This window comes from Dysidea avara, chromosome 1 (assembly GCF_963678975.1).
Source record: "Dysidea avara chromosome 1, odDysAvar1.4, whole genome shotgun sequence".
Taxonomy (NCBI): Eukaryota; Metazoa; Porifera; class Demospongiae; order Dictyoceratida; family Dysideidae; genus Dysidea; species Dysidea avara.
Window position 1 is genome coordinate 62,403,442 of NC_089272.1, and position 14,518 is coordinate 62,417,959.

General features: G+C 38.2%; 1 protein-coding gene across 3 annotated transcripts in view; it reads right to left on the minus strand.

Moving 5' to 3' along the window:
* LOC136240011 (uncharacterized) overlaps nt 1-14,518 on the minus strand; it is a 141,671-nt gene that overhangs the window by 94,603 nt on the left and 32,550 nt on the right. For 2 of the 3 annotated variants that reach the window (XM_066030814.1, XM_066030813.1), the window contains exons 5-8: nt 11,099-11,386; nt 10,871-11,035; nt 4,244-4,525; nt 4,020-4,184 (exon numbers count right to left, since the gene is read on the minus strand). In XM_066030814.1, coding sequence (XP_065886886.1) covers nt 4,020-4,184; nt 4,244-4,525; nt 10,871-11,035; nt 11,099-11,386 — 900 coding nt within the window. The remainder of the gene's footprint in view (nt 1-4,019; nt 4,185-4,243; nt 4,526-10,870; nt 11,036-11,098; nt 11,387-14,518) is intronic. The other variant, XM_066030822.1, reaches the window with a different exon arrangement.

The window sequence follows — 14,518 nt, forward strand, 5'->3', positions numbered from 1 at the left end:
TGCAGATTGTTAACATGAAACGATCTAACTGCTCTATTAGAGTATTTGAGCGTTCTATTAGAGTATATCGATCTTTTAGAGGTTTTTCAGCTCCTTTCAGCCAGCACTCCTGTCAGCTTTATATCATTTGTGGTAACTTAACTCTTTCTTCTAGGTAATCAAACAGAGACACGCCCCCTAATTCCACCGATTATTCCCGTGGTCGTCCGATTATTCTAAAATTATGCCTGTAACCATCCTATTATTCCGGAATTATTCTCACGAAATTGGTGACCTATTATTCTCAAGATTATTCCGGCATAATAGGCGCAGGCCTACTGTCTAGTTTTTATTATTTCTTATTTCTTGGCTGATAACCAGGTTCTCAGTGATGCTTGATGGTCAATTTGGATTTAGGAAAAAGCATTCTTCTACATTTTTACTCTTATCTGCAGTTAGTGACTGGGCATCAATCTAAATGAGTGGCTTAGTACTAGTTGTCTTCCTGGACTTTGCAAAAGCCTTCGATTCTGTATCTTACCAATGTTTACTTTTGAAGTTAAAAGCATAATTATGGTATTTGTGGATCTATGCTTCAATGGTTTTGTTCTTTTATTACTACCAGAAGGCAGCAAGCTGTCATTAATGGGTATTCCTCAGATTGCTCTACAGTGATATCAAGGGTCCTACAAGGCTCTATCCTAGGATCCTTACTTTTCATACAATGTATCAGTGATTCGCCTTCTGCTGTCTGCTCTCCCATGAAGATTTTTGCTGATGATGTGGCTATGTATTGTTCAGCTCAATCTAATACTGATTGTAGTACCTTCCAAAATGACTTGGACTTAATTGCTGCTTGGTGTTCCAAATGGCAGATGCATTTAATTCTTTTAAAAAGTGAGCTTCAGTGTGTATTCAATAAATGTCTACCTGTTAAGTCATCGTATTACATCAATAACCATAATCTCAATGGGTTTCATCTGTGAAATACTTGGGTGTACTGGAACACCCCATTTTTTTACAGTGTAAGAACACAATGCTACATGAATAAACTATCTAATTTCACAATCAAAATCGGCTAGACTTGAGTGGTCTGCTTTTTCTGGCTGCTTTTCCCAAGCCCAGTGGTGATCCGTATGTGCAGTGTGGGGCCTTAATGGAGCTCTGGTCAGCCTGGGGGTAGCGGTGTGTGGCTGTACAGCTCCGTGGTGTTAAATAACGACCTTTGTGTTGAAGTTCCTTTCATTTTAGCCAGTTTTGAGACCTGAATGGCCCATAACTTGGCTTAATTCATCTCTATGCCTTCCTTTTTAATTTGTAGAAAGGCGTTCCGGGCCCCCACCTCCCTCCTCTTTTGGAGTCAACCACTGTTTAAGAACTATCTAAAATAGTGGGACATTTAGCTATTGGCTACTTGCACAGTGGATGCTCTGAATTGGTGTAAAATGTGAGAAAATTTGGTACACACAGCTTTAACCATTGGTGAGCTACAACACACTAATACTTAAAACCGGCAAGTCTCAATGCTTTTAAATTATTATTGTTATTATTATTATTATTATTATTATTACTAGGACCGCGTCACATATAACCAAGTACATACACCAACATGACAGCCCCCCGGTGAGGCTATTAGGTGGTGAATGCATTATCCCCAAATCAACTCAATATGTCACAGTAGTGACAGATATAACACTATAGTGGCATCGTAACTAAAGGCCACCAGTAGCTAAGTGCCAGTACATCATTGGTGTGGTATAAATGGCACAGTGATGTGTACAAAGTATATGTATACAAAACATACAGGAGAGAACTATACATTATTGCAGTATTGTATGCAGCAATACATTATAGGCAACATCACCATGCAGATAAAAATTATTAGCCAATATACAGCAATGCATATCAACATCAACTAGAGCTAAGTAAGGTTCATCAGTGATGTAGCAATGGCACAGTGATGGGTGACACACCATAGTTATGCATACACAACTTTCAGGAGATAGCTACACAATGCTGTAGGCGTATGCAAGCCAGATGAACCAGATAAAGGAAGACAGCCAAGCCACTAGAGCCTAGTAGCTACGCCAGGTGAAGGCAAAAAAGATTAAGCACGTATTGAATTGCCTGACACCAACACAAAGAAAGTTCGCCATGCCAGCTGCACAAGACAAAATTGTTTACTTGTATTTTATATGTAACTGTAAGCTTATTGTAAAGAGCGTGGCATATGTCAGTTTAATGTTTTCTTGTATTGTTTATTTACATGAATCAGTGAATCCACTGGCAGCTGGCATGGAGACTTGAGATGTTACAAACATAAAAACTTACTTGTAATCTTCTTGTTTACACAAGTGGCTTCTGTAATCTTCTTGTTTACACAAGTGGCTTCTGGCTCTCCTGCACGGGCATCACTAATCTTCTTCGCGCAATATGTAAGTAATTAAGCAAGGGTGTGGTACTGGGCGTTATATAGAATTACACGTATGGTCAAGTCATCAGCACAAACAGGAGCGACGATTATACGTTTGTGCCTTCATTCACAGGCGAATCTATCCCCGGTTAGTTCATGTCTCTAGGCCTCGTAGTTTTCTCAAACATTAATTATTAATTATTTAATTATTTAATTATTTATTTATTTATTTATTTATTTATTACGTAATTTTAACCGCGTTTCGTATTATTCTTAGTACTTGGTTATATAATTAGCATAATGGATACACGTACAAGAGTACAATAAAATGTTATTAGGCTGTAACCCTTTGTTCATATCCATGGCCTGTACTGTCCCAGTACTTGTCAAGCTTTGCCTTGAAGGATGCAACAGTGTTTGTGGAAACTATTTTCTTAGGTAGATTGTTCCAATGATTGACAACTCGTTGAGTAAAGAAATTAGATTGGACATTCAATCTGGAGTGTGGTTTAAACAACTTCATGTGATGGCCTCTAGTGTTGGTACTAACAGCTGGTGTAAAAAATTCATTAGGGTTGACGTTATAAAAACCATTCAGAATTTTAAAGACTTCAATAAGGTCGCCACATTGTCGACGACGAAACAAGGTGTACATACCCAAGGACTTTAATCTCTGACCATAAGACAAGTTTCCAATGCCTCTAATCAACCTTGTAGCTCGCATCTGCACTTTCTCTAAAATGTCAATATCTTTAGCAAGATATATAAAGACTCCAACTAGCTGAACAATATTTCAGAAGAGACCTTACATATGTTTTATACAAAAAGGTGAACAAATCCTTTGAGATATTAACAAACGATCTTCTAATCATGGAGAGAACCTTCATGGCAGAAGCTGCAGCCTTACAATGGTGCAAAGATGGCTTCAAGTTACTAGATATCCATACTCCAAGGTCCTTTTCATGATCAACTTTAAGGCAGCTGAACAAATTCTCCAGAATCATTATCCCACAGTACATATTCACTAGCAATTGATGAATGACCTACGCGCATAACTTTACATAAATAGGCGATAAGACCATTTTTCTCAGACTAGGTAACATATAGTTTCAATTGGTATGGAAAAGCATACGAAGATCAAGATACTCTATTAGAAGAGTCACTGTATGGGACATATCCGTAGCTAGAACAAAATAAATCAAACGAGGGAAATACATTAATCATAACTGTGGCAAATAACAAAATTAATTTCCTAGAAAGAAATTAAAATCATTAGCTAGGTATGAGTGAGATTAAGAAGTTTAAGGATGTCAATGTCCATCTACACATAATAAATGTATTGGCTAGGTACAGTAGGACAATACACTGTAGATACAAATGTGACTTGGCCTGTGAAAATAGGGTATGTGGGTGTTATAAGGCCGATTAACTGTACAAGTACATATGTCTGAAAATTGAATGGCCATAGCTTAGTGGAATACAAGTTATGAGTGGTAAAAGTTTGAAAAGGTGGACCAATTTTGTGGGCTCACATGTCCTGTTTTTGCAGGCCCAGTCACAATATTATTGTGACATTAGTTGTGTCTATATAAATTATACCAGGGAAGATTATTGAATTCTTCCTTACTTGGACACATGTCAGGATGTACACATACTCCATCTTCTAATACAGTTCCATTACTACAGAAACATCCACTCCCACAAGTTATATTACTACAATTTTCCACATTGCCGAGGTCATAACAAGTTACTTGATAAGCACATGTCTGATAATCCATACCAGTCAAACAACCTGAATTTAATGAATAATGTACACATAACACTTCAAATAGAAATAAGGTTTGTCCTTACCATGACTGGAGTCACTACCTAATGTATTTGTAGCATTACATGTGTAAGTTCCCACATCAGATGATGTTACATTGTATACCGTTAGTGAGTTCTCAGTAGTAGTTGTGTTTATTGATGTTGACATTATCATGTATTTGTTTGAATCTGACACATTTATCATAACACCATTAAAGTACCAACTGATGGTTGGAATTGGTTCACCAGTAGCTCGGCATGTGAAAGTTGCCAAATCTCTTCCCTCATCAGTAGAGTCAACAATGTCTGATAAAATTTCTGGAGCAACTGTAATACAACAAACACATTAACTGCAGCAGTGAATCATGTAGCAGTCCCTATAAAACGACTGTGAGAACAACAGTGACAGACTGACAGTGTGCTTCATATTGGCTTCATATTGGTTCCTGTGGGAAAATTGTGTGTGTGCACTTTCACCTAAGTGAAAAGCAACTTCAATGGAAAAGGCAGCCAGTGTGTGAGTTCCCTATAAACCTTATAGTAAACTTACAGACAAATAATAGCTACTCTGAGGCATATATATCCTTTGTGCCACTTCATAATATGGTGAAACTGCATCATTTATGAATAAGGTTTAACAGCCTTCCTAATACCATAGACTCAGGTTATTAACACACTTGATTATTAAGTACATAAAATTAAATAAACGCATAGTTGATTGTTGCACTAGGGTATGTTTTATTATGCGCTTATGGGAGTCGCACCGGACTGTTTGGTATTGAAATGGCGGCAAGTCGACAGATACATCTGACTCTGGATGGTGGTCGAGAAAGCACGATGTAAAAGTTATAGTAAAGAGTTTAAGCTGAGAGTCATGAAGCTTTATCGAGAAAACAACCTACTGTATACCAGACACACAAAAGGTTTAGCCTGAATACTAAGATGATTCTACGCTGGAAATCTGATGAAACCCAAATACAAATAAGTACAAAAGGATTAAAATACTCTAAGAAAAATCTTCCAGCGAAGTATCCAGTTCCTGAAGAATATCAACAGCTTCATAAGAAAGGGATTAAGTTGTTGGGATGGTGGTTCAAGTTATGAAGCAAGCAATTATTTACTGAGTTGGGCTGTGAGGGAAGTTTCAAGTTTCAGATGGGTGGTTTGATAGCTTTAAAAGCGATACAAGATCTCTTTACGATGGCACACTAACGTTTGCCAAAAGCCTCCACATGACAAATATCAGCACTACAGCAATTTCACCAAGACATTAGATGAAAGTGTACTAGTGGGGACAAAGATAAGCAAATCAACCTATGTGGGAAGTATGGGTATGGGGAAGTAGCTAATGTAGACCAGACTCCACTGCTGTTTTCATTTGCTGAAAGATGGGAGAAAGCAGTATGGGTTCTAGAGCAGCAGTCAGGGCTAGACAAGCGATAGTGCACAGTACAAATAACATTATAATTTTGCTGATGGAGCGAGTCCCAAGGGTCAAGCCAATGCTAATAATATTTTCCGTGGAACTGGGAAACGGATCAAGCTAACTGAGAGAGTAGGCATATGGCATATACATCTTCAGTGGTTTATATGTTCCTAGTAGTGGCAAACCTTCATACCAAAATGTGTGTTAATTTTACATGAAATGTGATCATCGTGTGCATGTGGCATTTCAAGAGAATGCTTGGGTAGACGAAGTCATAATGAAGCAGTGGATAAAGGTGCTCTGGAAAAGGTGCTATGGAAACTTGTGTGCAGAGACGAAAACCTATTGGTTTTGGATTCGCACCATGCCCAGATGACTGAAAATATTCAACAGCAGCTCAAGAGCCTTTCTACTACACCAGTATATGTACAGGCTGCACTAGTCTTGTGCAGCCAGTAGATGTCATGTTCAATGCTCCTTTTAAAGCAAGCGTCGAGCAGAAAGCACAACAGCATATGCTAGATAATCTGGAGCTCTACGTAAATGGCAAGTTTTCAGCCAGTGAAAGGAATGTTCTTTTGACTAAGTGGGTGGGTGAAGCTTGGGAGGAAAATCTGGAATGAGTATTCGCAGCTTTTTCAAGTGTGGCATTAGTGTTGCTGTGGATGGGTCTGAAGATGAAGCAATTAACATCACTGGTGTTGATGACTACAAAGTATAGCCTGAGTCTACGGTAGGAGTGTATGGGTGTTGTAATGACCTACTTGGTTGGATGTACTGTATGGTATACATATGCTATGTACACAATCAGCTAGTTGGATGATGTGAACACAACCAAGTAGAGGGCTTAGGATGGAATCAGGTCATGGATGCAACCACCTCTCCTATTTCTTCAGCAGCTTCTACTTTATGTAGATTATTATTCAATGTTCTAGTTTCCGCTTCTCCAGTACAAGTTTCTGTAACCAATGATCCATGTACTCGGTAAGACTGTGTGCTTAGCACACCAACCCTAGATCCTAACTTTACAATTACAGAAATATCTAAATGTGTTCGCAAGGTACAATATGAAGAAGGCTATGATTTACCTGATGCTTGCTATGAGGAGTGGCTTAAATTGAATCATCCTCAAGCTGTCAGCAGATCACTATTTCCTGATGCACAACTTTAATTTGTGACCCAGTCTGGGAAAACCGGGCTTATTGCCTATTTAAAAGTATTGAGAAACACCAATTTTAAGTATTTAGTGTGTTGTAGCTCGCCAATGGTTGAAGCTATGTGTACCACATTTTCACACGTTTTACACTAATTCCTTATCTTCCAGAGCATCCACTGTGCAAGTAGCCAACAACTAAGTTTCCCGCCATTTTAGATAGTTTTTAAACCGAGGTTGACTGTATCAGGCGAGCTGCAAATTGGGTGGGAGGCGGGGCCCTGGAAGGTGGGCAAGATGGCATTCAAAAATTGAAGAGGAAGGCCAAGGGATGAATTAGGCCACGTTTTGGGCCATTGAGGTCTCAAAATTGGCTAAAATGAAAGGAAATTCACAGCAGAGGTACTTATGCAATACCACAGAGCTGTACAGCCGCATACAGTCATCCCCAGGCTGACCAGAGCTCCATTAAGACCCCACACCACACGTACGGATCGCTACTGGGCTTGGGAAAAGCAGCCAGCAAAACCAGACCACTCAAGTCTAGCTAATTTTGATTGTGGAATTAGATAGTTTATTCACGTAGCTTTGTGTCCTGGGTGAAAAATTGAATCTGCTGACATGGGCGATAAGACTGGTTTTCTCAGACTGGGTCACATTTCTGAAGTACCCATTTCAACAGTGCAAACTCCTCCAGTACCAGCTAGCACTAGAGGCACTGTTAGTTCATCCACTGAAAAGGTAGTTGCTGTACAAAGGTCACCTTTGTCTGACTGCTAAATGTCCCAACTGCAGAGAAACTAAAATTTAAAGTAGCAACTGGGAAAGTTCATGTCCTGACAAGTGCTTGAAGGCTTTGCAAGAGAAAGAAAATTAGAAATGCCGTAAAGTTGAGGAAAAAGAACAAACGAAGCTTGAGAGAATGGAGAAGAAGCGAAGAGAAGAGAAGATGAACTGAAGAAAAAGCAAGAAGACAAAAGCTCATAAAAAAAGATGAGAGGATTAGGAAAAGAGAAAGGAGTAAATTAGACAAGACCGGTCTGTTTCCAAGCATCTTCCAAACACTTTTTTCTTTGATTTTGTACTTTCAGTATGGTAAACAGCCAATCATCTTGTACTTCAGTAACTTTCATTTTGAACTTGTGCTTTCAAGTATCTGTAACAAAGATTTGATGCATAAACTTTTTACAGTGGGCTAACTTACTAAAGTACAAGCTCAAAGGTTTTGTAACTTACTAAAAGTATAATACTTAAACTAACTGAAAGTACTGTAAAAGTTCAAAAAATGTAGTCATTGTAACATTTTACTTAACACACAAGGTCAAAACATACAGTAAGCTTAACACAGTGGACAAAACTTGCTAAAGTCAGTGTTGACATAATCATCATCAATGCAATCCTCATGGATCCGCCTTGTACACTTGCATTGCAACCATTCTCAGCCAGTATCGGTGTCGTCTAGCTGATCATGATTCAGGGAATTAAATATTGCTAAATACAGCAGTAGTATTGGTAAATTTGAATCACCTTGCATAGAGGAGGTATAAGAACAGCTGATAATTAATGTATGGAAATCCTATAATCAGGGTCACTCAATGATAACGAAGTCCATGCACTGCTGAAGGGATGGGACTGTAGAAGCTTAATACAACTTACCAGATGGATGATTTTTGGTGGCTAGTGAGAGGAAGGATACTGCAACTCGTGAGTATAGAGACCATGGAATTATTACATTGCATCCACATCCTGTGAAAAAAGGGGCAAGCTCGGGTGGCTTACGCATATGGTTATAAGTATCGTTTAGTCTGGACTATGTCACCATTATTATCTTAAACAAGATTCATAGTTGCAATCACTTCATTAGCCCATACAGTACTGCCAATAATACTCTAAACATCAAAGTCTACAATTATTCTTTGAAGGATTGCTGTACGCTGTAGCAAAAATAATTATAAAAAAGTTTGACTGCTTTATTAGAGCATCTCAAAATAATTGTACCCATATATCAGCAGCAGTTATACTTACTATAACTTTATTTGCTTTGACATGTTGAGTGGTTAGATGGCTTTTATCCAGTTAATGAAACAGGGCTGGAGGAGGGAAAATTGAGTTGGTCAGGCCATTGTATATTTTGAAATTGCTACTATATACATGGTGTTGCCAATGAGGGAGGAGTTGCTGTGCAGTGTGTGAAGCACACTCTGCGAAGTGTGAAGCACAAGCGTTCTAGGCGGGTCGGTCTGTGGGCATACTCCCTCAGAACATTTTTGAACATTAGACACTCAGATATGCAATTTTAGTGATATTTCGCTGCTAGCTAGTGCTATATACAATTAATATGTTCCAGCCTATACCTTGTTGTTCTAGGTAGGTAGTTGTATAGACCTGACACAGCATGAAACTTGATAAATGGCTGTACAGTTAGTTATAGTAATCAGGAGTTCAAGGGGGTCTGGGGGTTGCACCCCCAGAAGCTGCAGAATTTTTAGCTACTTAAAGGTTTGAAAATGCCTTAAAATTGATGCTAAAATTAAGCAATGACTTGCAACCTTTCCCCAAATTTCACAGGGGACCCACACAACATGGACCCTAATAGAATAGCCTATAATTAATTTATTATTTACAATTAGGCAGCTAGCTGTATACAGTGAATTCACAGCTACAATAAAAAGGTTACACAACTACAAAAATGCAGTATACTGCTTTGCATGATGAAGTGAATGGATTATCACGTATACTGGTGGACAATCATGAGATCAATTACTATTCAAAAATGGCGTGATGTGGGGTGAGACTGAGAGTTTGTATCTCGACCATATGGGTGGGTAGTTGAAGAGGATTTTTTACTCAAAATCTCATCCAGATGGCCGCCATGTGATGTATGGGTGTACAGCTTATATACGGTTGTACCTTCATTCACAAGCAAATCTATCCTTGCTTAGTTCATGTCTCTAAGCCTCATAGTTTTCGAGAACATTAATTATTTAATTGTTTATTTATTATTAATTTTATGCAGCAATTTTAACCGCATTTCTTATTATTCTTAGTACTTGGTTGTACAATGACAAATTAGTAACATAAACTAAAAGGGAGTGTTTCTTAAGAGACACAACATCTGCAACAGAAACCAAACCCTTGCCACCCTTCTTATGAGTCACATATAATCTATCAACATCTGCACATGGGTGTAGAGCCTTAAACAGTGTCATCTGCTTCCTAGTAAGTCTATCTAACTCTGCACACTCAAGTACTGTCAACTCAATAACACCAGCCATGTAACGTATAAGCAGGAATAGCAAAGCTATTTATGGCTTAAAATTGATTCTTTCCATTCAACTTGGACTTCAGAATTAACTGTAAGCGATGTTTATATGTTTCCTTGATTCTAGATTTCACTTCTTCACATTGAAAATCTCCAGTTTCTAACACCCCAAGATATTACCAATTGGTAAGGCCCTAATAATTCCAGTAGGTAATTCAATACCTTCACAGCCAACCAAATTCCCTCTTTTCACTGATAAAGTTGCACATTTCTCAAATCCTAAATCCATTCTAATATCAGTAGAAAATATTCTCACAGTGTTCACAAAACTCAGCATGTTTTCCTCAGATTTGGCATATAGCTTAAGGTCATCTAAATATACAGCAAATGAGATATTATTTCATCATCAATGATAAAGCCCTGATGAAGCAATGTTGTAAAGGGAAATAAGCACAGTACAAAAAGCAATGAATCACCTTGGAGAGGTAATTACGCACTTTTAAACAGGTTTCCGAAAGCAAATGTGTAATAAAGAGTCCACAGAGATAGGCTTGCATTTCTTGCTAAACAATTTGCATGGGGACAGCCGGAACTTTTGCCCTACCAATCCAGAAAGCTAGCTGCGCCCCTGGTTATAAAGCCAACTATATGTACAAGTACGTCTGAAAATTGTATGGCCACAGCTTAATGGAATACAAGTTATGAGTGGTGAAAGTTTGAAAAATTAGTCAATTTTTGTGTGCCCACATGTCCTGTTTTCGCTGGCCCAGTCACATATTATTATGACATTACTTGTGTCTATATAAATTATACCAGGGAAGATTTCCTTACTTGGACACATGTTAGGATGTACACATACTCCATCCTCTAGAACTTTTCCATTACTACAGAAACATCCACTCCCACAAGTGACATCGCTACAATTTTCCACATTGCCGAGGTCATAACAAGTTACTTGATAAGCACATGTCCGATAATCCATACCAGTCAAACAACCTGAATTTAATCAGTAATGTACACATAATTAATACTTCAAATAGAAATAAGGTTTGTCCTTACCATGACTGGAGTCACTACCTAATGTATTTGTAGCATTACATGTGTAAGTTCCCACATCAGATGATGTTACATTGTATACCGTTAGTGAGTTCTCAGTAGTAGTTGTGTTTATTGATGTTGACATTATCATGTACTTGCTTGTATCTGACACATTTACCATAACACCATTAAAGTACCAACTGATGGTTGGAATTGGTTCACCAGTAGCTTGGCATGTGAAAGTTGCTAAATCTCTTCCCTCATCAGTTGAATCAACAATGTCTGATAAAATTTCTGGAGCAATAGGTACTATAATACAACGAACACATTAATTGTAGCAGCAGATCATGTAATAGTTCCTATACAATGACTGTGAGTATAAAATCTGATTATAAAGTGAGCCATACACTTGGTTGTGTTTACAACACAGCATCCAACTAGCTGATTATGTTCATAGCATAATATAACTTACTTACATCCAACCAAGTAGATCATTAAAACACCCATAAAGCCTATTAGTAAAGCTGTTCACCACCTATTCATAAATCAGTTACATGACTAGTATATATGAATTGGCACAACACATAATGTATACCTTATATCTGTATGTAAGTTTACTACAAGGTTTACCAAGCACTCACACTGGCTGATTTTACCATTAAAGTTTTTTCTCACATAGGCAGAAATGTGTACACACAATTTTCCCACAAAAACCAATATATTATAGCCAATATATAGGAGTCACACTGTGATGTAACCAGGTCATAGATGCAACCACCTCTTCCATTTCCTCATGATTAGTAGCTTCAACTTCATGTAGATTATTATTTACTGTTAAGCTTGCATTCAAATCTGTTACAGTGTATTGGCTTTAAAGGTTGGTTTGTGATACCAGAAACACCCTTTATTTTTTGTTCTTATGATGGCAAACAATGTTGGATCACCCATTACGACCTTTACAATTGAATTCACATGAGTAGCAGCTAAAGTTTCTTTCTGGTGTTTTGTCAAAAAGCCAATCCTTTACAAACCTTACCTCTTAGCTTGAGAACTGGCATTCGAAGTGTGCAGGTTTGGATTTCCAAGACCACAAACTTAGACATTTAGATTGCACAATCTGGTGTTGGTAGAAAGGCTTTAAAAAATCACACTTATATGACTTGCCATGAAAAAAAGATGAAGTCAGGAACAATGGCTGTAATCCAGTTATAGGCCTGCGCCTATTATGCCGGCATAATTTTGAGAATAATAGGTCACCAATTTTGTTAGAATAATTCCGGAATGATAGGATTGTTCCAGGCATAATTTTAGAATTATGGGACGTCCACGGGAATAATCAGTGAAATTAAGTGGCATATCTATTCTTGATTAGCTAGAAGAAAGGGTTAAGCTACTAAGAGTGATATATAGAGCTGACATTATTATACGGGTGGTGGTTGAAAATGGGCCCGGGACACATACAACCAAGTACAATCACCAACAGGACAACCTACTAATAGGGCATGTACAAACAGTACATGGCCAGCACAGTGTGTGCAGGTAGAAAACAATGCACATACAAACTAATACAATTCTACTGGCACATAAACATAAGTAATATAATAGTATACAATTACAATCAGTATGTATTCTGAAGGCCCACTTTATTAGAGTGACTGTTGTCTTGGTTACCTGACCATGGAGATGTGAGATTGTGAGGTTGCGCCTCAAATTATGATAACCATGGTAGTGAATCTCACGTCAACATGCAATGAAGCTTAAACAATCAACAAGGATATTTATGTATCTATTATTTGTGTCATGTGATACCAGTTGTCATATCCAGCACTAACAGTGCATGTCCCAGTGGAAATGATACACATACACAGAAGGGAGTTCAACTCGTATCTGAACTGAAATAATAGCACTTGAACGAAAATTTTGAAATAGCTACCGTAATAAAAAAAAAGTAGCTAAGCCCATGCTATTAGTAAATTTGTTTACGTTGTAGGTACAAACAGTGCCATGTAGCTAGCACCAGTAGTGTGTGTGTGTGCGCGCTGGTGGAAATGATACACATAGCTACACAGGAAAGGGGATTTAATTGGTATCTGAAATCACAACACTAATTTAAAAGCATCTCTGAATGAAAATTAGACATACGGTAATAAACAAGTGAGCCAGTGGTATTAGTATCTTTGCTTACGTTGTAGGTGTGCAATATCTTTGAAGATGATGCAGTCAAGAAGTGGGGCTTCACATGGCAAGGCTGGAATATGGTCCCAAATAAAGCAAATATGGAACAGCAGTGACAGACTCTGGCCAGTTGTAACTGGTAGCCAAGTGCTTGTACATCAGTGGTCTGGCAACAATGGCACCATGATGTGTTGCATGAACACTAAGGCCATGATGCACATTCAGTATGCAGCAATATATTATTAGCAACACTTGAGATTCACCATGCCACCTGGAAACAAGACTGAACACTTGTAAGACAACTAAACAACACTAGCCACTAATGATCTGTAGTCTGAATCAAATCAGTGTGGTTCTTAATTACCTACTTTGCAATGTAGGTATGACATGTCTCTGATGATGACTAAGTCAAGAAGGCCGACTATGCACAAAAAGGTAAGGGTGAAGGCACAACCAGCATATTATCCCAATATGGCACAACACACTCTGCTGTAACTAGAGACCATTTTTATGTACCAGTATACCAGCAGTTTGGCATTGGCACAGTGATCACAGTCTATATGCATACACAGCATACAGGAGATGGGTATACCATATAGCTGGTAATTTTTGAAAGGTTTTTATTTTCGGATATTTTGAAGAGGCCCTTCTCTTCGAAAATAAATTCCCACGTTCGGTTGTTCTTCGAAAATAAATTCCGCACAAGTGAAAGCAACGATCCAACTTTCAGTGATTCGCTTGTGTATTCCTCGAGTTTTAGCTCAGTATTACTGATGGTAATGGGTAGGCTGTATCATTACTGTGCCAATAAGCAGAAAACAGGTGATCCAGAATGGGAATTGATGCCCTTTGCTCTAGAATCTATGCTAGCTACAATCGAGCATGCGAGCCAGTGAATTTACTCCACTCAAAACTCCCTCAGTCTTCTCTCCAGTGCACAAGGATGGGGGTTATTCCATCAGTAAGTCAGTTTTTGGCAAACATTCACGCATCTTCATAATTTGTGATATGAATTCCAGTTTATTTGAAATCCATCCGGACTTCGAAATATACACTCTTCGAAATTATAATCCTTCAAAATTCAGATTTTGCTTGTAGTACGAAATTTTCTGTTTCAAAAATAACCCGCTATACGGTACACGTGATTGTAGAAATGCTGACATCAAGGCTGGTATGCAGGAAAGCATCAAATAATTATTGTACAACAGTAGTGACTATGGAAAATAATTCAGCTAGCAAGCCAGGTGAAGGATGAAACATACAAAA